General features: G+C 38.9%; 1 protein-coding gene across 1 annotated transcript; it reads left to right on the top strand.

The window, feature by feature from the left end:
- The first annotated feature begins 5,510 nt into the window (after positions 1–5,510).
- calcrlb (calcitonin receptor-like b) lies at positions 5,511–21,516 on the top strand. The gene is made up of 13 exons (XM_003459923.5): positions 5,511–5,689; positions 9,623–9,698; positions 10,823–10,976; positions 11,215–11,325; positions 11,717–11,829; positions 11,923–12,017; positions 13,655–13,778; positions 13,876–14,029; positions 14,115–14,175; positions 14,264–14,324; positions 15,981–16,193; positions 16,280–16,321; positions 17,968–21,516. The coding sequence occupies exons 2-13, from the start codon at positions 9,630–9,632 to the stop codon at positions 18,172–18,174; spliced, it is 1,404 nt and encodes a 467-aa protein (XP_003459971.3). The 5' UTR covers positions 5,511–5,689; positions 9,623–9,629; the 3' UTR covers positions 18,175–21,516.
- The last annotated feature ends 521 nt before the right edge of the window (positions 21,517–22,037 follow it).

The following is a 22,037-nucleotide window of genomic DNA, read 5'->3' as shown; positions in this document are numbered from 1 at the left end:
CGGAATTGAGCATTAAGACCTGCAGTGTGAACGTAGCCTCAGTCAGAACATGGTATATTATATTCAGATGGAAACTAGTGAACTAACTCCCTGCTAACTTCTAACGCCGTTAAATTTCATAATTCTGCTTTCATGAATGCCTGGATGTTAAACTTAATTGTGACCTGGTAGAGCAGCCACACCCATCATTTTATTAGAGATGAAAGAATTTAGACAGTTTTTTAACTCTCAGTGATGCTGCAGTGATCGTTTGACTTAGGGACCTGCAGCGGAGTTTGGGCCCAGACACGGCAAATTACGTCAGACTTAAAGATCGGATAGACTGGTATTTCCTCACTATGTTCAGTTAAAACGCATTTATAACGCGTTGTCTTGCAACATTTTAGACATAAAATTGACATTAAAAAACAAAGCAAAATAGCAAGCTCAAACTGTAACACAATGACAAATAATAAAACAGCTATGAGCAACCCGGCTAATTCCACAGTACAAGCTGTCATGTCACTCTTGGATAACTTGTTCAATAATATTACATCTATTCAGTGGGAACAGCTTACATGAAGCCATCTGGATAGCTTAACCACAGAGCTGCTTGTAGGTTTTGTAGAGGACATGCTGGACCTGTGTAAACAGTCAGAAGGAGTACTACTGAGGTCTTTCCAGAATTCCCCCATATATGAAGACTCATCTTTCTACACCATCACTAGCAAAACTGAATTGTCATGTGTGAAAATTTTCCCTAACAATTCTTTTGAGCAGGAGTTTGATAGAGGACAGAATATAGATGCTAACACCCAAGAAGCAACAGAAATCTTGTGTTGGACATGAAGCCACCATCCCACCGTTAACAAACATAAGTCAAATGGAGTCATGCGAAAAGAAAGACAAAGACAGATCTTCTGTAGCCTGTGAGCTGCCGCAAAACACCTCAGAGTTTAAAACTCAATTAAGCACAATAATTCAGGCTGTAATGTCACAGCTTGCTAAAATATCAAAGTCCCGCCCTTCTCATTCTCTCCAGAAACGTCTTTTGGACAGAATCTGGGCTGAAATCCAGGAAACTTATTCGTCTGTCAGCCTAGAAAACCTGAAAAATATGGACAGCATTGAAAACCCAATTTTCACTGAACTTTGTAAAAAAAACTACATTAACCTGTGGGGACAAAGATGTAATAAGTTTATTGAAGTCAGAGGAAGCGGTGTTGGACGTTGTAGCTGCCATGGTATTCAAAAAACACCTGTTGACATTAATAGAAAAACATACATGTGAACAAAATGAAAAGAAACACAAATACAGATTTTCTGTGGCCAGTGATCCACCCGAAAACAACTCAGAGTTTAAAACATGGTTGAGCACACTAATTCAGGCTGTGCTTTCAAAGTTTGGTAAAATATCAAAATCCCACCCTTCTCATTCTCTCCAGAAACGTCTGTTGGATGAAATCTTGGGTGAAATCCAGAGGATGGATTTGCATTTAGGCCCAGAAATGCAGAAATGTTTTGACAGCTTTGCTAACGCTATTTTCACTGATATTAGCTTTTATTAGTAATTCAGTATTTTTTATTAGTATTATTTAGTTTCCTACAGACAGGGCGCCATGAAGCAGCGAACACACCCTCATGTTGATTTTACCAGCTGCTCTCACTGAGAAGCTGGACTGGAAACGGTAATTGCACAAAACTCTCAAGTCAAATATGCTTCAGTCGTGGAGGTGCCAGGTCAGAATTTGATGGCGGACTTTATGGTTCCAGACCTTTTATTTTTATTTTTTTAAACCATGTGAAAACTCTGGACTAACAGATAACGCTGTGACTTGTGTCCAGAGATGCTACCGTTCATTTGTAGTGAGAGCAGGCTGTCAATGTTGTGCGTATGGTAGTGAGAGGTGTTGCTGCTCTCTCTCTCTCTCTGTCCTCTCTCAGTCTTTGTGCCCTCAACACAAACACAAGTTTGACCACGAGCTTTAACATGAGAAGAAGTTCTCACACAGCAGCAAACAACAAATCATGACACAATGAGAAATAGGATCACAGCCCCAAATGTTGATGTCTATTTCATTAACAAATTACCTTCTATGTAACATTATGCAACAGCAGAACAAGCTGCCTCCATCAGGCAATTTCGTGGAGGTGTTTTCACCACCGGCACCAGTAAAGCCAGGAGGCCAGGATACACCTGCATGTGATGGCTTGTCAGTCTCTGCAGGCAAAAGCACCACGGAGAAACCTTCCAAGCAAAGACGTGGCTGTGCCCTTGTGCAGCGGAAACACAAACATGTGTCAGTGTCAACTGTTATATCTATCTTAAATGGGAGAGAGATAGTAATTTTAATCACCTTGGTGCCCTGTGTCAATTTAAAAGTTCGACAAAAAAAAAAAAGAATTATTATTTGTTTATTCATTTAAAAAACGTATAGAAAATCATGCCCAGATTTCTTACAGCAGCATGACAATGAGGAGTCAAATCACTGAGTGCAAAAATAGTTGATTGAGGGGTCAAATTTACCAAAGCAGCCAACTCCAGTCTTCTTTTCATTAAGATTGAAGAAACTGATCCTCACACAGAACTTAATGTTGTCAAGATAGTTCAGCAGAAACTCTGGATCTCCCCTGTCAAGTTTGATGGGCATATAAACCTGGATGTCATAAAATCTGAAGACTTAGAAGACAACCCCCAAAAGACATGCATCCCCAGACACACTGCCAAAAATGGTCAAACTAAGTAAAGTGAACAGGGATGAAAACTAAACTTAACGTAAACTGGAAGAAACTAAACTATGACAACTGTGACAAAAGACATGAACATGATTCAGGACAGGAACATGCGAGAAACTGAATGAAAACCCACAGACTAAATACCCACAGGAGGGGATTAGGGGAAGTGGAAACACGTGGGGAAATAGCTGACTGTAATAAACATAAGGACACCACAGGGGACGTAAAACTAAACACATTAAAGATGGAAACACCAGGCCTTTCAAAATAAAACAGGAAACATGGGTGTTTTATGTTCAAGACATAAAATAAAGCAAAAGCGTAGGCCAGAGCCACAATGGGGGAGCTGATGTGGTCATTTACAATTTCTTGATCAACAGCTACCTTAAAACACAAGACATCAGTATTACCAAACACAGTCACGAATGCCCATATGTTTGTTTATTAGGATCCTATTAGTTGTGACCTAAAGCAGCCTCTTCTTGGGGGTCCATGTTAAAAATATACATCAAAACAACATTAGCATTATACTAATATCATAAAAAGGTACAAAAACAATGGCAGCCAGGTTAACCAGGTTACTTGTTCCACAAGTGGTGACCTCTTAAAGAAGACTGCTCTAAAAACTTTAAACACATTTTTTAAATCCAACTTCATGGACAGTATTAAATTTGTGCCATTTGTTTAGAGTAGGTATCTGTCATGTAAATTAGTTTTAATAATATAGTGTTTCATGTCCAATTTAAGTGAACCTCTGCTTTTTTTTCATCTGTTTTATGTTATTCAGCCACCCGTTCCAGAGAGATAATGCATCTGTATAGAAGAGTTGTCTTCATAACAGCCCACTGGTCAATTGCTATGTCATATGATCATGACTAAAACCAGTACTTAAAGGAAATGTGGCATAGTTTTTACAGTAGCTATGCGCATGAATAACAAAAGACATGCCTTTAATTTAGTTAATTTAATTGATTAATTGATTATTTTTATTACTAGTAGTAGTAGTAGTAGTATTTTTGTTTTTCAGCAGCACAGGACCAAATGTGTGAACAGGTGAGCAGACAACATCAATCACAACAGAGATGGCAACATATGCTGATGCCCTTTGCCATTTCAGAAACAATGCAATAGATATAACCAGACTGAAATCTCATCTATCAAACATTCCTGTTACCCAATTCAGTGCATATAGTTTTGATAATGTTCAATTCCAGTTTGTTCATTTTGACACATTTGGTAATATTCTTCCTTAGTTCTTCTAAATTATTTAAAATTATACTCAAAACAATTTGTTTGTCTATATGTAGTGTGAAGACAACCAACCATCTCAACTGTGATGCTGCTAATGCATTTATATATTATATAATATATTTTTCTTTACAGAGGAAATCATCAATAATAACACCAACAAGTTCTCTTCTCTCCTTAGGCTCTGGTCTTTTCTTTTCCCTCAAGGCAAGCATGAGGTTAGGAGGCATTTTTGTGCCATGGTACAGCATATGGCTCAGAGAGCGAGGAATGTGCTCTATGAAATACACAAATTAATGTTAGATCAGTTTTTAAAGTTACTTACACACTTGATTTTATTCTCAACAATCCGAGGAAGGTATCCACAAATTTATTCATAACTTTGCTTTGGCAGCAGCATAATCTCAAAACTCAATATAGCGCCCTCTTTCGCGCTGATGCACAGTGCGCAGGGGTGTTCCACTCATCTTAAATACACGATGATTCCCCAGAGGTAACATCCGACTTTAACCTTTTGCCTTTAACTTTCTTAGCATAAAGAGTGAACACACAGGATGATTTTATTTTTGTCACTGGGTGGTGTTGAGGTCTGAATCCGGGATCAGCTACTGTAATCACAAAGAGAAACGAATCATCATCTCTCAAATGTGAAGTTTATCTCTCACAGCTGGAATGAAGCTGATCCCTTCCTGTCCTCACACACTTAAGCATCTGAAGTTCCCCCTTTTTTCAATTCTGTTGACAGCTGACGTGTGAACTGTTTGTTAAAAAGGCCAAAACTCTATGTACAGATTTTCCTGTATAATATTTATCCACAGTGTGTGATACTGTCATGTCAACATCGACCAAAATCTCTGAGAAATGTTTCCAGCATCTCGTTGAATTAAAGCAGCTCTAAAAGCAAAAGTCGGGGCCAATCCAGTACCTGATAAAGTGGTCAGTGGATGTAAATTGTAAAATCTCACAGAACAGCTCGTGCTCTTACAGATTACCAGTGTAATACATAAAATGAGCTACAGCCCACATTGCTTTCAATCTACTGATGTTGTTCCACACAGCTGTGCGATGTGGTTTCAGTTATGTTTAAAGATAAATTCCGATCCCATAGATTTAAATCCAGGATGCATTAAGTGCTCTATCTATTTATTATTTTTGTCCAGCAGAGGTCGCCTTTGTTAAGGAATTGAAACCTTCATGCTCGTTTGTTCAGTTTCTGCAGTTAAATAAATAAGAAAAAAAAGTCCAAATGCACAGTGATTTATTACATATTTCGTCATTTTATTGTTTTTCGTCCTGCTTCCACTCATCATAAGGTCGCCAATGAGTGTTACACATTTGCAGTCATTTCTTAAGACTATAAAACTCTCTATGCAGTAAAGCTAAAGGTATTAATAAATCCGTTGTTCAGTCATAGCACTTACATCCTCACATTCTTCATCTATATTAATATCCAGCTGTGTTGTAACGCTCATCGTTGCTCTCCTGGGATGTCTCGTCACAGCAGACAAGCATGTGATGTCATCAACAGCCCCAGTCAGTCAGTTTTTATCAGGACAGCCCAGCTCAGTGTCGCCTCTGTCTCCGGTGTGAAACAAACAGTGGAGAACTGCCCCTGGAAACAAAAAAGGGGGATCAGGGTTGTTTCATTGTTTCCATTTATCAGCAAAGGCAAACTCTCAGACTGAAGGATTACTCCTGGATCTTTTGTTTCTTCTTTTGTGTAAAGGTAAGCTCTTGGAACTTGTACTTGCACTCTGGTCAAGATGCTCAAAACGGGTCAAAATGTTCATTGCTTAATGTCACGTTGTTGTCATATCAGGCACGAGCACAGAAAGAAATTAAAATGTGTGAATGATGTGGAAGAATTAAAAGACAAGCTGAAAACAAACAAACAAACGTCAAGTCCAATTTGAACTGTTTAAAATGTTGGTGGGGACTTCTGGTGTGACATGAGTCCACAACATACTTACCGACTTACCAAAGTGATGCAGTAAAATACACTTATTAGCCACTTTATTAGGTACATGTGCTAGCCAGGACTCTTTCTCTTCAGTCCTGTCTTCTTACTAGCACAGATTCAACAAGATGCTGGAAACATTCCTCGGAGATTTGGGGCCATATTGACTTCATAGCATGTCAAGCATGGGTACACTGTGGTCATAAAGGGATGGACATGGTCAGCAACAAAACTCAGGCAGGCTGTGGTGTTTAAATGATGCTCAACTGGTGCTGAGGGGGCCAAAGTGTGCCAAAAAACTATCCCCCACACCATAAGACCAGCAGCCTGAACTGTTGATACGAGGCAGCATGGATCCATGGGTTCATCAGACCAAGCAACATTTTTCAATCTTCGATTTTCTACTTGTGGTGAATTTGAATTGTAGCCCGAGTTTCCTGTTCTTAGCTGACAGGAGTTACACCCAGCATGGTCTTCTGCTGCTAGTGGGATGCTTTTCTGCATACCTTGGTTGCAACAAGGTATGCAGGATGGTCATTCTCCTCTGAAGGCATTTTCACTCAGACAACTGCCGCTCACTGGATATTTTCTCCTCTCTGTAAACCCTAGCGATGGTTGTGTAGGAAAATCCCAGCAGATAAGCAGTTTCTGAAATACACAGGCCACCAACAACCACGAGGCATTCAAAGTTGTTTTCTTCCAAATTTTGTTGGTCAATTTGAACTTGAGCAGGTTGTCATAATCAGGTCTGGACACCTAAATGTGTTGAGCTACTGCCAATGAAATGTACAGGTGTACCTGATAAGTGGCGGGTGACTGTATATGCTTTCTGTAATACCTAACAAAAAGCTGCCAGAGTGGCCGTCATGAGTGGGAAAAACACAGACTTCCTGGACAGGAAAGTGTTTTTAGTGAAGGGCACTTCTCATGCAGAAGTGTTTAAATCTCTGAGTTCTCACACAAATGGATTACACAGCAAGGGAGTGACTGCACAAATAGATATTGGATGTCTTTTTGCATGGCAGCAGGAAGTCATTCTGCATGTAGTGTTTTCTCTTTATTTGGGTGTGTTCAAGAAGATATCAATCTGTTAAAGTGACAAAGATTTCCTGAATTAGCAGCCAGAGGAGGTGGAAATTAATTACATTTGTGCTGCAAGATTATAGATGGGTTGTATGACACTCGCATACTGAGAGGAGAAAGTCAGAAAGAGTTTGATGTCAAGAGAGACTTTCTGGTGCTGCAATAAACTGTAGATATGAAAGGTAGACTCATTAATGACAGTTTATGCAGTGGTGCAAATGCTTTAATGTAATCAACAGTTTTAAAGTTATTGTGCAACGCCTTTGTCACCAAAATTTTAACCTTTATTTTTCTTCCTGTAATACATCATGGCCTTGACACAGACTTTGGTTTTAGACTACCCAGCTCAACGTTGGACTTTTTCCTGCCAAAGCAGGTTTAACCCTCTTATTTAGTGTAGTTACAAACATGAATCTTCATCTTCGTCTATTAGCATCTAAAAGAGACATTTAAGAGGATTTTAAATCTTTTCTGTTAGGTTACAGTTTTCTGGCCCTTTAAGGCCTGTATGAGGATCGAAATTGCCATAGTAAAAGTTACTTTTACTTAAGCTGTAAGCTATAGGCATTAATTTATGTGACATAAATTTAATATTTATGTTTTGCTTCTCTATTTATTAACCTTTCTCTCCCCCTGATGTATTTACTGTTGCATTTAATATTTCATTTTTTATTGTATTATTAATTTTTTTATCCTAAATATATTCTTATACATATGTTCAACCACAGTTTGCAGTGAGGTAAAATGTGAATTAAAAAAGACTCTTGCAAACATAAGAAACTTTGTTGTTGTAGCTAAATTAAAATATCTCTAAGTAGCGGCTGCTTTGATGTTAGCTTCTTCTATGCTACAGTCCTGTGCAGAAGTCATGAACCAATCCCCATTTCTTTATATTTTTCTAGGAAAATGGGAAATGGGTGGAGGGATTTATTGTAACAAACGTGTAATTACAGTGTGTAAGGCAAAAACACAGTTTATACAATTCAAAGCATTCAAAGCTCTTCTTTGGATGTTTCTGCCTTTTGTTCTGTTCTCTGTCAACATGATCCCACACTGCTTCAATGATGTTGGGGTCCGGGCTCTGGGGAGGCCAGTCCATGACTGATAGTGTTACACTGTGTGTTTTTCTATACAAGTATGATTTTATTTCACTGGCAGTGTGTCTGGGATCATTGTCATGCTAAAAAATGAAGCTGCTGCCAATCAGATGCTTTCAAGATGCTTTTGCATGATGGTACTTTTCTGTGTTCATAATTCATTAATTTTGAAAAGATCTCCAACACCACTGGCTGAAATGCAGGACTTTGGGATTTTTTTCTTGTTTGTATGTGAAATGACATGACTTTCAGATCCTGTTCATCTGCTGTAGATAGTTTTTTTTTTTAGACCTGCCACTTCTTTTGTCCTCCACTTGTCCAATCTCCTCTGACACACTGCACATCATGCTGAGATACGCTGAAATTTTGAAGTAACAGCTTTTTGAGAATCACCGTGTTCTTGCAAAAACACAATGTTATGTCAAACTGTGTTATCTTTGGCATTTTCTATAGATTCAACTAAAGCTATGTGAACAAATGATGTGTTTTTGTGACAGGCTGCTAACAGCAAAGTGCCTAAAGATACAATTTAAAACGGATTCTTTGCTGAGTTATGTGTTATGTGTAGCCACAACACTGGTTCATCCCAGAGTTAGGAGACTTTTTTGTGCTTGAATGATTGTGAAGTAACTTAACAAACAAAAAAAGCATTCTTCTGAAAATGGGTGAAATAGCAGCCAGTGTCCATCCAAAAATTTATTTCTGGCTCCTTGGAAGCAAAATAGAAAGAAATGAGGGTGGCTCAGGACTTTTGTGCAGCACTGCATTTGTCAGGAAAAACTGAGCTTCTCGTTGACTGTAGGATAAATTTTTTTTAATGTACGAACCACACTAGGTTCAAGAGCTTCTGCCACACCAACTGTACAGGTATTTGACGAGCTGCTGTCTTCTGGCTAAACTTTGATTAAACCTGCTCACGGTGCTTAATAAGCATGCAGGAAGGAAGGAAGGGAGAACGGAGGAAGCAACAGGTTAAATCTGTAACCTCAACATCCAAAAAAGGAGAGGCCTGCTCATTACAAGTTAAAAACATGAAGCTACAAGCATTTCCCTCTCAGTTTGAAAGGATGGGGGACCTGATATTGGCTTTGAAAGATAATTAGAAGGCAAAATTACAAATTTAATAGTAAAAATAATAATACGAAGATAGCAAATTTTGATGCTAAATGTGTTGTTTTATGGTCCTGGCAGTACAGAACACGTGAACGTTGAGTTTGTTTCCAGCTCCTGTCAGCACATTGTGTGCTGGATCAGCCCAGCAGCTGCTGCAGCTCAGGAAGTGTTGTTGTTATTATCGGGCCCTTGGGAGAAAACTATTTGGGATAGTGGTGACATTTTTACCTGTTCCTCCAACACCAATAAAAATAACATCCAACGAAGTATAAAAATATCGTCCAGTCTAATGGCGCGTGTCCAAAAGGCTATGCTTTTAATCTGTATGCGACCAGCACCTGTAATATGTTGTGTGCATATTTTGGAGAAATTTCTTTCCTCAGCTGCAACTCTTGTGACTTTTCTTTAGAAAGCGTATGAAGATCAGAGCGCACATGGATCTGAGCTACACCGTGCTACTCCTGGTCCTGTGTTCCCTCAACAAGGTACTTAAATGTTTTCCTTTACTATTGATATCAGGGACAACAGTCTGGTATGTATTTATGAGTTGAGCATTAACCGTCACGCCATCAGTTGATGTTTTAAGATGTTTTTAGTAAAGAAAATGATAAGTTGGCCCTGCTGGAATAAATGATATATCCTTAGAGCATTTTCCTTTTTTTTTTACTGTCATATAAATGTTCCCAGAGGTATCACAGAGTGCTGAATTTGCATTTGAAAAATAATCTCAGCTATTTAAAATAAACTTCATAAATTCCCGCAAACTCTTTGTTTCTAACAAACAACTCTCTGTCACAATACAATAAACTCTTTGTTTTATTGGCTAAGTTTGGCTCTTTTGATTGACTGTTGCTTCCCTAAAGTTACAGAACTTGTAGTAGATCAAGTCAGAGCACAGCCACAGTAAAAAGAAAGCAGAGTCTCTTTTGGTTCTAGGGTTTCACCTCTCAGGGCATAATAAAAGTATTCTGGTGCTCAGCAGGTAAATACAACCTCAAAACATGACAAATTTACATTGTGTCAGTATTTATTTATCACAAACTGAGCCACAGTTAGCACGTTAAATATTAAAGTCCAAGACACAAAAATTAGAAAAAGAATGACCAAGTGTGGCATGGAAGGATTACCAGAGGAAAGCATCTTCTCTCTAAAACTAACACAACAGCCCGGCTTAGGCTTGTAAAGCTGCATCGGAACAAACCACCAAACTTCTGGAACAGTGCCCTTTGAACAGATGAGACCAGTGGCGATGATTGGCCATAACGCACAAAGCCAATAACCTCATACCAGCTGTCAGCACAGTGGTGGAGGGGTCATGATATGAGCTTGTTTTACAGCCAAATAGAGTCCAATGTGAGAAAATCTGTCTGGCAACTAAAGCTTTTTACTGTAAGAGTGTAACTTCCAAGCTAAACGTATGGGATAACAGTTGAGTAGATGGCTAAATTATGTATAAAAAGTCAATTATTTAGCTTTGAGTATAGCGTGAAAGGTGCTTTATGGAATGGGTTCTCCGTATGAGAGGTAAACAGGATGAAACAAGTTGAGGAACACTGGCTCGAATGGTTGAATTACACATTTCTGACATTAGCAAATTTTGTGTTTCCAGATGCTGGTGGAGGCAACAGCTAAAGACGTTCACAAGGAACCAGCGAATCATTCAGTGAACCACGGAGATCTGTTGAGACAGTCCAAAATCACCATGGCCCAGTACAGATGTTTCCAGAGGATAACAGAGTCGCAGCACAAAACAAAAACGACTGGTGAGCAGTGGTAGACATGTACAGTATCACACCATAAAAATACTCAATGGCATGTAATGCAGTAAATGCTGCAAGTATAATCTGTATATGTACCTAAAGAATTGTGTGTTTTGTATTACAGTACTAAAATCTGTTAATATGACTATAAAATAATTAAAATGAAAGGAAAAGCAGAACTGAACTTTCATGCCTTTCTTCTTTAACGTGATTTTGCCGGTCTGTCTTCTGTCTCTGTTAGCGGAGCCGATGTGCAACATGACGTGGGACGGCTGGCTGTGCTGGGATGAAACTAAAGCTGGCGTCAAAGAGCAGAACTGTCCAGACTACTATGATGATTTTGATACACACGGTAAATCTCTTTGCCCACATTATTGTTCACATTATTTCACATTAGTTCACATTATTTTTCCTTTATGTCATTACGGTTGTTAAACTGAGAGAGGTAAAATCACTATAGACATAGCTAAGAACGGTATCGATCAGTCAGTCAATAAACGATTTGAACTTTCATGCAGTTTAGTGCAGTTTGAATTAAAGCTTCAGCTGCTGCCTGGGCTACATCCTGCTTGGCCTGTCGGTACCTGTCAGCTGCTTCTGAAGTCCCACAGGGTTACCAAGCCTGGATTCCTCCTTTAGCTTGATGGCACTCTTCCCCTCTGGTGTCCACCTTCTGTTTAAACTCAACAGTCCCAAAGTATCAACATAATAAAATGACGATTTATTTTCAAATCTGCTCACAGTGATGGCTCAAAAAGTTTGCACAGAGACTGGAGAGTGGGCACGGCATCCGGAGAGCAACAGGACGTGGACCAACTATACAAACTGCAAAGCCAACTTCACACATCACGGAGAGGTAAGAGTGAACAAAGTACAATAAAATCAGTAAAGCACAATGGATTTCAATAGTCAATAATTAATGCAAACCTGTATTTATTGCATTTTGTAGCAGGCAACAATGACTCACTTCTACTTGGTTATGATCGGTCATGGACTTTCGCTGCTGTCTTTGCTGATTTCACTAGGAATTTTTTTCCATTTTAAGTAAGTCTGGCACTGTTCTTGTTTATATTTTCTAGTATATTCTTTTATATTTTATCTTTTCTATTGCCCTTACTGTGATTAGTTAAGATTTTGTACACCCACTTTATTAGGTACACAACTCAAATGCAATGCAAATATCTTTGCGACCAATCACGTGGCAGCAACTCAATCCATTTAGGCGTGTAGACGTGCCTGCTGAAGTGAAAACTGAGGATCGCTGATTTAAGTGACTTGAATGTGACATGGTTGTTGGTGCCAGACAGGCGGGACTGAGTATTTCAGAAAATGCTGATCTGCTCAGCTTTTTGCCACACAGCAATCTCTAGAGTTTACATAGAGTGATCGGGGGGGAAAAAAGAGTCTGTTTCAGTTCTCTGGGTGACGATGTCTTGAGAGAAGAATGGCTTTAGTGCTTAAAGCTAATAAGAAAGCAACAATAACTCAAATAACCACTTGTCGTAACCAAGGTATGCAGAAAAACACCTCAGTCTTGAAACAGATGACTTACAGCAGCAGTTCTAAGCCACTCCTGTCAACTGAGAACATGAGGTTGAGGCTTCAATTCACCAAAATTGGACAATAGAAGAAGAAAAAGAAAGATGTTGCCTGGTCTGATGTGCCCTGCTATGACATTAACACGGTGGGGTCAGAATGATGAAAACAACATGAAAGCATATCCATGCTTTCATCCATCCTGCCCAATATTCATGCCCAGTTCAGGCTTGTGGTGGTGTCATGGTGTGGGGGTATTTTGTTTCCATACTTTGGGCCCCTTAGTACCAACTGAGCATCTTTTAAACACCACAGCCTTCCTGAGTATTGTTGCTGGCAATGTCTATCCCTTTATGACGACAGTGTACCCAGCTTCTCTGCATTTTCTCTCTGAATTGTTTTGTAATAAGTAGCAGAGGCTTGTAATGCTGACAACAGAAAGCAAGGAGTCAATGGAGACAAGTCACATACAACAAATGAGACCAAGTTTCATTGTAAATGTATGTTAATTACATAAATGTGTTGAAAAGTCATAGGACTTAAATTAAAGAAAAGGTTAATTACTAAAAAGCTTTTAAACTTTCAATCCCAGTGTTTCATGTCCCATATAATTTGCTAAATTCTGCTTTTTATTCCCTTAAATCTCCACAATTTAAATTGCCATAGATTGTTTTTCTTCTTTGTAGCTTTAAATACATTTAATTTTCCTATCTCATCAGGGCCATTTAGAAACCCAAGTAGTAGATAACATTATTAGTTTGTTATTACTAACTTTCAATGCAGGAGAAACTAGATTTTAAGGCACGTGAATCAGATCTTGCACATTCTCAGCAGTTAACAACTGTTTAAAGGCTAACAAGCTGACATTTGAAAGTGCCCGAAACTGTTAGAAAGAAATCCCTAAGTAATAATAATAATAATTAATTACAGAATGCATTCCTTATTGCAACAACAAACATTTTATTTCTATGCACGAACACTGTCAACATCCGTCCATTTCTGATACAGTTTTTGGCATGATGCCTGGACCTGTTTTGACTGGGGAGATGGGGTCGGTGTCTCAGTGGTGCTTGTTGGGACTTTATGGACAAATCTGTGATTCAAAAGTAAAATTTTAATGTGTCTTCTTTTCTAATAACCATCAGGAGTCTGAGCTGCCAAAGGATAACTCTCCACAAAAACCTCTTTCTCTCCTTCATGCTTAACTCGATTGCGACCGTTATTGTGCTCACAACGTTAGCGAAGCAAGGACACAAATATGCTGACTCTGTGAGTGACCTGCTTTTCCACCTTTTATATTGGATAGTAACCCAGGCTCCATTTGTTTAAGTGATGTAAAAACACATTTGATTTTGTTTTCCTGCAGATAAGCTGCACACTGATGGAGTTCATCCATATGTACCTTATGAGCTGTAACTACTTCTGGATGCTTTGTGAGGGCATCTACCTGCATACTCTGATAGTTGTGGCTGTGTTTGCAGAAGAACAGCATCTCCTTTGGTATTATCTGCTGGGTTGGGGTAAGTTAAAGACATGTGAATATTTATGCGTGCATACTTCCTGGCTATCAAACACAAATGTCACACAACATTATTGATTTCACAGGCTTTCCAATCATGCCGGCAGTGATATACTCAATAGCGCGTAACTTTTACTACAGTGACAAGTGAGTCTTTGGATTCATACATCATTTCAACAGATATCACGTGTTCCCATCCCATCTGGATATAACGATCTGATCTGTTCCCTCACAGGTGCAACATAAATACTTCCTTGCTTTACATTATCCATGGACCCATCTGTGCTGCATTGGTGGTGAGTACTAAACTCTGAATCCAGGTTTACTTTTGCATATCAACACACAACAAAGAAAGATAACAACAAGTTCTGTTAGGTGGACAGAGTTCATTTTCCTGACTTTTAAAAACTCAGTGCATTTAAGCATGTAGGCATGATCAAGACAACCTGCTGAAGTTCAAACTGAGCAGCAAAATTGGGAAGAAAGGTGATTTAAGTGACTTTTCACGTGTCAAGTTTTTGTTGGTGGCAGTCGGGCTTGTCTGAGTATTTCAGAAGCTGCTGATCTGCTGGAATTTTCCCACACAACCATGATGGTCTGAAAAAGAGAAAATGTCCAGTTAGCAGCAGTTCTCTGGGTGAAAATACTTTGTTAATGTCAAAGGTCAGAGAAGAATGGTCAGACTGCTTTGAACCGACAGGAAGGGGAAAAGAACTCTAATAACCACTTGTTACAACCAAGGTACGCAGGAGAGCATCTTAATAGCAGCAGAAGACCACACCAGTCTATCCTGTCAGTTAAGAACAGGAAACCGAGTCTACAGTCCATCCTTATAGGATCACCTTACATCAATGTGTCAGGCTGCTGATGGTGGTGTAATGATATTCAAGATATTTTCTTGGCACATTTGGGCCCCTAAGCACCAAATAAGTATTGTTGCGGACCATGCCCATCCCTTTATGACCACAGTGCACACATTTTTTGATGACTGCAGGATAAAAAATCTCAGATCATCTCAGTATATTTTCTTGAACATGACAATAAGTTCACTGTACTCTAATGGCCTCCACAGTCACCAGACCTCGATCCAACAGAGCATCTTTGGGATGTGCTGCTGATAAATCTGAAGCAACTGTGTCATACTGTCATGTCAACATGGACCAAAATCTCTGAGGAATGTTTCCACCTCTTTGTTGAATCTGTCTCATGCAGAAATAACCTGGGTGGCTGTAGCTTAGAGGGTACAGTAGATCACTTACTAAATGAAAGGTTGGGGATTTGATCTCTGGCTATCCAAATATTCTTGGACAAGATGCTAGCTCCAAGTTGCTTGCGAGTGTTAATGTTATATAGAAAGGAGCATATGAAAAGAGGTAAATGGATGAACGACGCATTTCCAATCTTTAAGTACTTATGTGGAGTAGAAAAGCACTTCACAAGAACCAGTTCATTGCTTCCCAGTACTTCCATACCAATTGCATTGAAAGCAAACAATACCACTTTATATGCTAAAGTAAATTATGACCAACAAACCTTGAAAATTTTCAGTTTATTTGATGTAAACACTGCACTGATGATGTATGATGCACAAAATAATTCAAGCTGTATTAAGAAGAAAGTATGGACTTGGAGGCAAAGGTATGTTAAAGAAGGCAGGGGTCAAAACAAATGTACAAAAGAACAAAACACATCTATCTGATAAAGAGGTAAAATTGTGGAAGCTGTCATAAGGAATTAAGATGGTGTACTTCACTATATACACTAATTTATAAAACTCTAGAACCACCTATTTTGCTTGTATTTTGTATGCTATGTATTTTGCTTTATGAGCAGGCTTTCTGAAGGTCTGGCACAGGTTTTCTTTTGGTGTTGACTTGATAAGAACTCTCCTGTCCTTTTAATCTGCATCTGTTATTTCCATAAAAAGTTGTGTGTGCCTACTTTGACTCCAGGTGAACCTTTTCTTCCTGCTGAACATCGTTCGGGTTCTCATCACCAAGCTGCGAGTGACACACCAGGCCGAGTCCAGCCTCTACATGAGGGCTGTGAGAGCCACCCTCATTCTCATCCCTCTTCTTGGTATCCAGTTTGTCCTGCTCCCATATAAACCTGATGGCCACTCTGAGATCTATCACTACATCATGAACATCCTGATGCACTACCAGGTCAGTCCATGCATCAGAGAAAGAGGCAGAATAATGTTAATATTAGCACATATTTTACGTAATAAACTTTCTTTTTTTTTATTCAGGGTCTCTTGGTTTCGACAATATTCTGCTTCTTCAACGGGGAGGTGAGTAATTGAGCAAAGTAATAAATGAACAGTTGCCGATTCTTCCATAAAAAATAATTAATTGCTCTTTCTCTGTAACTTCAAACTTACTCCGTGACAAGTTAAGCAGATGAAAGTTATGGGGCAGATTTCCATTTGCTAGTAGCTTTTCCCTGGAATTCCCACTAAGAGGTCAAAGAAAATTCTGCTCTGAAGGACGCCATCATTAGTGAGACTGGTTTATTGATGATGTGACAGCTGATAGGAGTAGCAGGAGGAATCTGTAAGTGTGCAGAGCTATAGTCTTCAAGAAATTGGATATTATTCAGATGATAAGTTAGCTGACCTAAAGCCAAGCAAAACATATTGAGGGATGAAATGCAGCATTTAGTGAGGTCCATGAGTTATAGATTTGATTGCATCCAAGTCTTTAAACAATTCCTTTACATATAAAATTACCTTAGTTTGTTCAACTTAAATGAAAATCGGCGACTGTGTATAACAATTGTTGTAATTTCTCAACAGTTAATGTAGAAATGTTTGTAAAACCCCTTGAATTAAAGTTGAAAGTCTGCACTTTAATCACCTCTTGATTGTTTGATTTAAGAACCACTGTTGTCATATACAGAGTCAAAATTACAAAAATAAAAAAGGTTCTCATGTAATAATGAATCAGGTGATTGGAGTTAAAATGTGCAGCTATGCTCAAACACATCGACTCATACTGGGCATGAACGTTGTGGTTGAGGATTTCTTTAAAGACTTTATGACTGTACAGTATACACATTTAATGACTTTGGAAAAAAAGGTTTGAGTGGACAGTTTTCTCTGACCACACAGTGTCAAAATGTACATTCTGACTCATTCCAGAAACTTGATGTTAGCCTGCTTTAATTATTCCAAAACCAGTTATGATCATTGTCCTGTTGGACCCACCCAACTGTGTCCAAGTTTTAACTGCCTAACTTTTGATTTGAGGTGAAGTTGATTAATTTGGAGGTAGTACTCCTCCTCGTTCATTATTTCAACCATTTTGTGCAAAACTTTTTTGCAACACTGGCAACAAAACAGCCCCAGAGCATGATGCTACCACCACTATGCTTGACAGCTGGTACAGTGTTCTTAGCTTTGAAAGCCTCACAATTACTCCTCCAAACATACCTCTTGTCTCTTGTCACTGTGGCCAAACAGCTCAATCTTTTAATCCAACCATGAAGCTTTCAGTCTAGCTTAAAGGTGTTGATTTTGGAGCAGCGACGTCTTTCTTGGTCAGCTCAGCCCATGTAAAACAGGCGTTACTGTGGACAGTGATGCTGATGTTTCAGTAGTTTCTAGTTCTTGAAATTCCAAAAATACATTCAAATTTGTCTATCCTGTTCTTGTTTTTTTAAAGTTATGAAATATGTATGCTGTGCAATCACTCTACCCTGGAAAAAGAACAGTTCAATGAAATCATTAAAAGCACATCATTGCCATGACAGTCATGCCCATGATGAGTGGAAGTGAACTTATGACCCCGACTGCATGAATTGTGCTCTATTTGCTTCCAAATAGAGCACAAAGGGAGTGTTCGCCCAGGGCACCAAACAGGCTAGGACCGCCCTTGGAGATAAGTCAAAACACCACCACGGATTTTTCTCTCACCGTCTTTGTTCCTCCTTTTGCAGGTTCAGAGCATTCTCCGGAGATACTGGAATCAACAGCGGATGCAGTTTGCCGGTACTTTCGCCAACGCTGACATCTTCCGCTCGGCCTCCTACGTGGCGTCATCGCTGACCGAAGTCCACCGATGCTACAGCATCGAGAGTCACACTGAGCACATGAACGGCAAGAGCTACTCAGACATATTCAGATCGGACAGCCCATTTGTGTGAAGCTCTTCAGGTTCACGACTTACTGTTTTGCTCTCCTCCCAAAGTATTTTGAGAACTAACAGAGGTATTTTTTCCATTTTCAAAGCAAAAAACAAAACCAAAAGACACCCTCCCATATTTCACTTCATTAGAAGGACTGTGAGAACAAAGACTTAAGATCCTATGAAGATAATACCATTAAACAACAATAAAGTGTACTGCACTGTGCAGATAACCTAGAGAATATTTCTTTTTTGTATTGTGCGGATATCTTTTCTGGGCATTTTCAAGAGCTTGATGGAATTTAAAAATAGACGGTAAACTAAGTGAAATACTGCTTCCTCTATCATCACTCCTTCTGACACTTCAAGTTTCATGGAGGAGCTCAGTGTCGTAGCTGTTTACTATTAAGCTGAATGGCAAGCATGAAGAGCAAGAAGTTTTATTTATATTATTTGTAGTGATTATCAGTGGCATCTGTAAAGTACATGTAAAATAACGTAAACTAAAATAGAAACGGATAAAAAGACACATTCAAAAATAACCTGCTCGCTTTGCAAAATGTCAATTATGCTTTAGCTGTTTGTCAATTAAAGATATGCAGCATGGGACGAGGACTGAACTCATCTTTGAGGTAAATTTTCTATTTATGTAGTTCTTGTTTTCTGAGTGAGGTCCACAAAATAATTTTGCCTGGCTTGGCGACAGCTCCAATCTCTATTAAGTTAATACTTAATAGATAAGCATACTGGTTTGGCTCACTGTTGTTTTATTCCAAAATGCTGGAGACGTGATTGATATGTTTGTACATAAATTTGATTGTGTATGAATGACATGTTGTAAGGGACTTAACATAATGTTGTTTTCATTAGTTTCAGTTATAAACCATTCGTTGTATATAGCAATATTGTCACATAAACTCATAACTTCTGGATCACTTATTTCACACAATGCACTGATAATTATTGTCATTCTCACTGTTACTGTCATTTAAATCAAGTAAATGGGGGGAAACTGTATATGTCTGAGATTAAAAGACAAAACTGTCCTGTAGAGCTGCTGGTTCTGGCCTTTAAAAACAGGAAGCACCTTTCCACTGCTGGTTTTCGGTGCAGGTGCAAGGTGGGGTGAAATTTTATGGGACAACATGCGGGAAACAACAGTGAAAGCCAATAGGTTTGTCTAGGATCACAAGCGTGAGGCTGTCATGTAGAAGACGACAGCATAGCTCGCAGGTCTGATATGAGGAAAATATAATTTTAAAATGCTTTAAACCTGAATTCTTTTGCAAAAGAATTGCAATTGATTGCAAAAAGTATTTCCAGCCCTATTGAGGCTTTACTTAACTGCCAAATATGTGATGCATGGCAATGTAGAGTCAGATGGCCCCAGCCTAGAGACCAGTTTGCAACCATCTGGCAACCACCATGCAAACTACAGGCAACCACAGCAATTTGCTAGTGACAAAAACAATCACAAGGAGGGTTTTGGTCTCTCTTTGTGATCGATTTCACCTAGCAGCAGGCAGCAACCTCCAGTAATCACTCTCTAACCAGTGGGGGAATCTATATTTTTCACTTGCAACAGGCGGTTGTGTCCATGTAGCAGATAATTCTAGAGCAATGTGAACACAGAGAAATCTTTGGGAAAACAGCTCTTGGCTGTGACAGTCTACATGGTGAGTTTTTGTTTGACTTGCTTGAGAGGACACACAGAACTTTGCTGTTCTTTAATTTTATGCTAGATTTTTTTTTTCTAATGGCATTTGTTCTGAATTTAACGAATAAGGACCCTCAGCAGTTTTCCAGAAGTATTTGCTCTGGAGTGGGTACTTTTGTGGGAAAGTTTTGGGCAATTTAATTTCCAAAGGGAACAAATCTTCCTACCAGTGTCTACTACAACTTATTAATTAAATCTTGCTAAAGCAAATCTAATTAATATTTTAAATATTGTGGGACAATAAATCCTCTAGTACACAGTGCTTTGTGTCTCAGAAGAACAAACTGCACTTTGCAGTGTTAAAGAAATCTTTAACACTGGCTTATATTATAATATTTTATTCGTGGATTCTCAGCTTTGATTTCTTGAATTAGTAGTTTGGAATTTGCAAACTACTTTTTGGTGAGAATGAGAAGACTGATATACATGATTGTATTTCCTTTGTAAATAATAAATAATAAATATCAAGCTGAAATATAGCTAGCTAAAGTTAGCTGGTAACCTAATGGCTAATTTTTGACAGAGCCATGCTAGCTGTTCGATTCCCTGATGAAGCTAACCGGCTAAAATTCCTCTGGCCCTGGTAGTTATGGATACATAACCATGGCTACTTCTCATCTCTGCGTGAGTGAGAAAACATGTTGTTACAAAAACTACGCTACCAGACCAGGTGATTACCATGGAAGTTTCCTTACAAACACAGTACACTATACTGGTCATAATTGCTTTGTGATCACAAAATATCCAGAACACAGAGAGATTTTTTTGCAATGTAAGCAGTCTATATATGATTTGATATATATGATATTTTACAGGCCTTTGATGTCACATTAGTCAGAGTAATGTTTTATATTAGGTCTCAGTCACAGACCAAGAGACCAGTTCCTGACCCCCTCGTAAACTCCAGTTGCTAGGAGAAAATGTGTATTGGTGAATAGTTAATGGAGGTTGCTTGTTGTTGCTAGGTGCTGCACCAAAAACACCTTTTCACAATTTTGGCTGCTGGCAGAATACCACAGTCGTGCATAGTTGGAATGCAAGACGGTGACCTGAACACTCATCAACTACTAGTCGAGCACTAGCGCTAGTAGTTGTTGAGTGTTTGCAGACTAGTTGGCATCTTACATGCAAACTACAAGTGATTGCAACTATCCGCCAGGGACCAAAGCATAGAGAGTTTTTCATGCAGCACTGCCGGTTGTTTCTCCTGCCTGTTGTCAGCAACCACTTACAACCCTGTAGGGGAATACACATTTTTATCTCATGGCTCCCAAATGGTTGCAGACTGGTCTCTTAGAATTGTGTGACTGTGGCCTTACGCCCTCAGATGCACTGTTTTTAGAATGTAAATGTAGTGTATTGACAACCTGACTGGTAAGCTGGTCTTATGGTTTCACGTTAGTGCTATGTATTTTGAACTGTTAAAGCAGATGTAAAACATGAATACAAGACCAAATTTTTTTTGTTAGTCAGAAAGAAGAGCTTAAGTAATTTGGGCTGTTGTACAGTTTGTATTTTGTGGCTTTTTTTCATTCAGTTTTTTGTGATTTTTTGTTTTGTAACAATTTCCTGGATAAATCCTAACGGCACTCATTTAAACTGGAGAAATAATGCTGTAAATAAAAACAAGCTGATTTAAACTGAGATGCAAGACCATCTTTAACCATCTTAACCATCTTTCCCACATATTTATTTAAGGGTGGGATTTCCTTGACTTCAGAAAGTGTTTCCCACTGCAATGAATATTGTTTCCACACAAAGCAGGGTGTGTTACTGTCTGCTTCTCATCCAGAATGTATGTGAGCAGGTACCATTAGGAAGTCCCAAAGGAAAAAGACTATATCTGTCCGTACAGTGCATACTTTATTAATTTCAAAAGAGAGAAGCTGTAAAAGCACTTAACCGGCTACTTTTCCTCCTAAACAGATTCATTTGCAAGGAGAACGCACATTGATGAAAAGCATGTGTGCACGACCAGTGTTTTTTTGTTTTTTTTACGATCTCACATGCCTTTCATAGTCATGACCTCAATCCACAAAGGACTCCTGTTATCTGCGGGTTTTTGAGCAGTGCTTGGAGCATCATTACGGTAATCATGAAATCGTCCCCTCCCTTGTTATTTTCTGCAGAAACATTTCTGCAATACTAGAGCTAAGTAAGTTTAA

This window comes from Oreochromis niloticus, linkage group LG23 (genome assembly GCF_001858045.2).
Source record: "Oreochromis niloticus isolate F11D_XX linkage group LG23, O_niloticus_UMD_NMBU, whole genome shotgun sequence".
In the NCBI taxonomy this organism is placed as follows: Eukaryota; Metazoa; Chordata; class Actinopteri; order Cichliformes; family Cichlidae; genus Oreochromis; species Oreochromis niloticus.
This window is presented reverse-complemented; position numbering and strand designations above follow the sequence as displayed.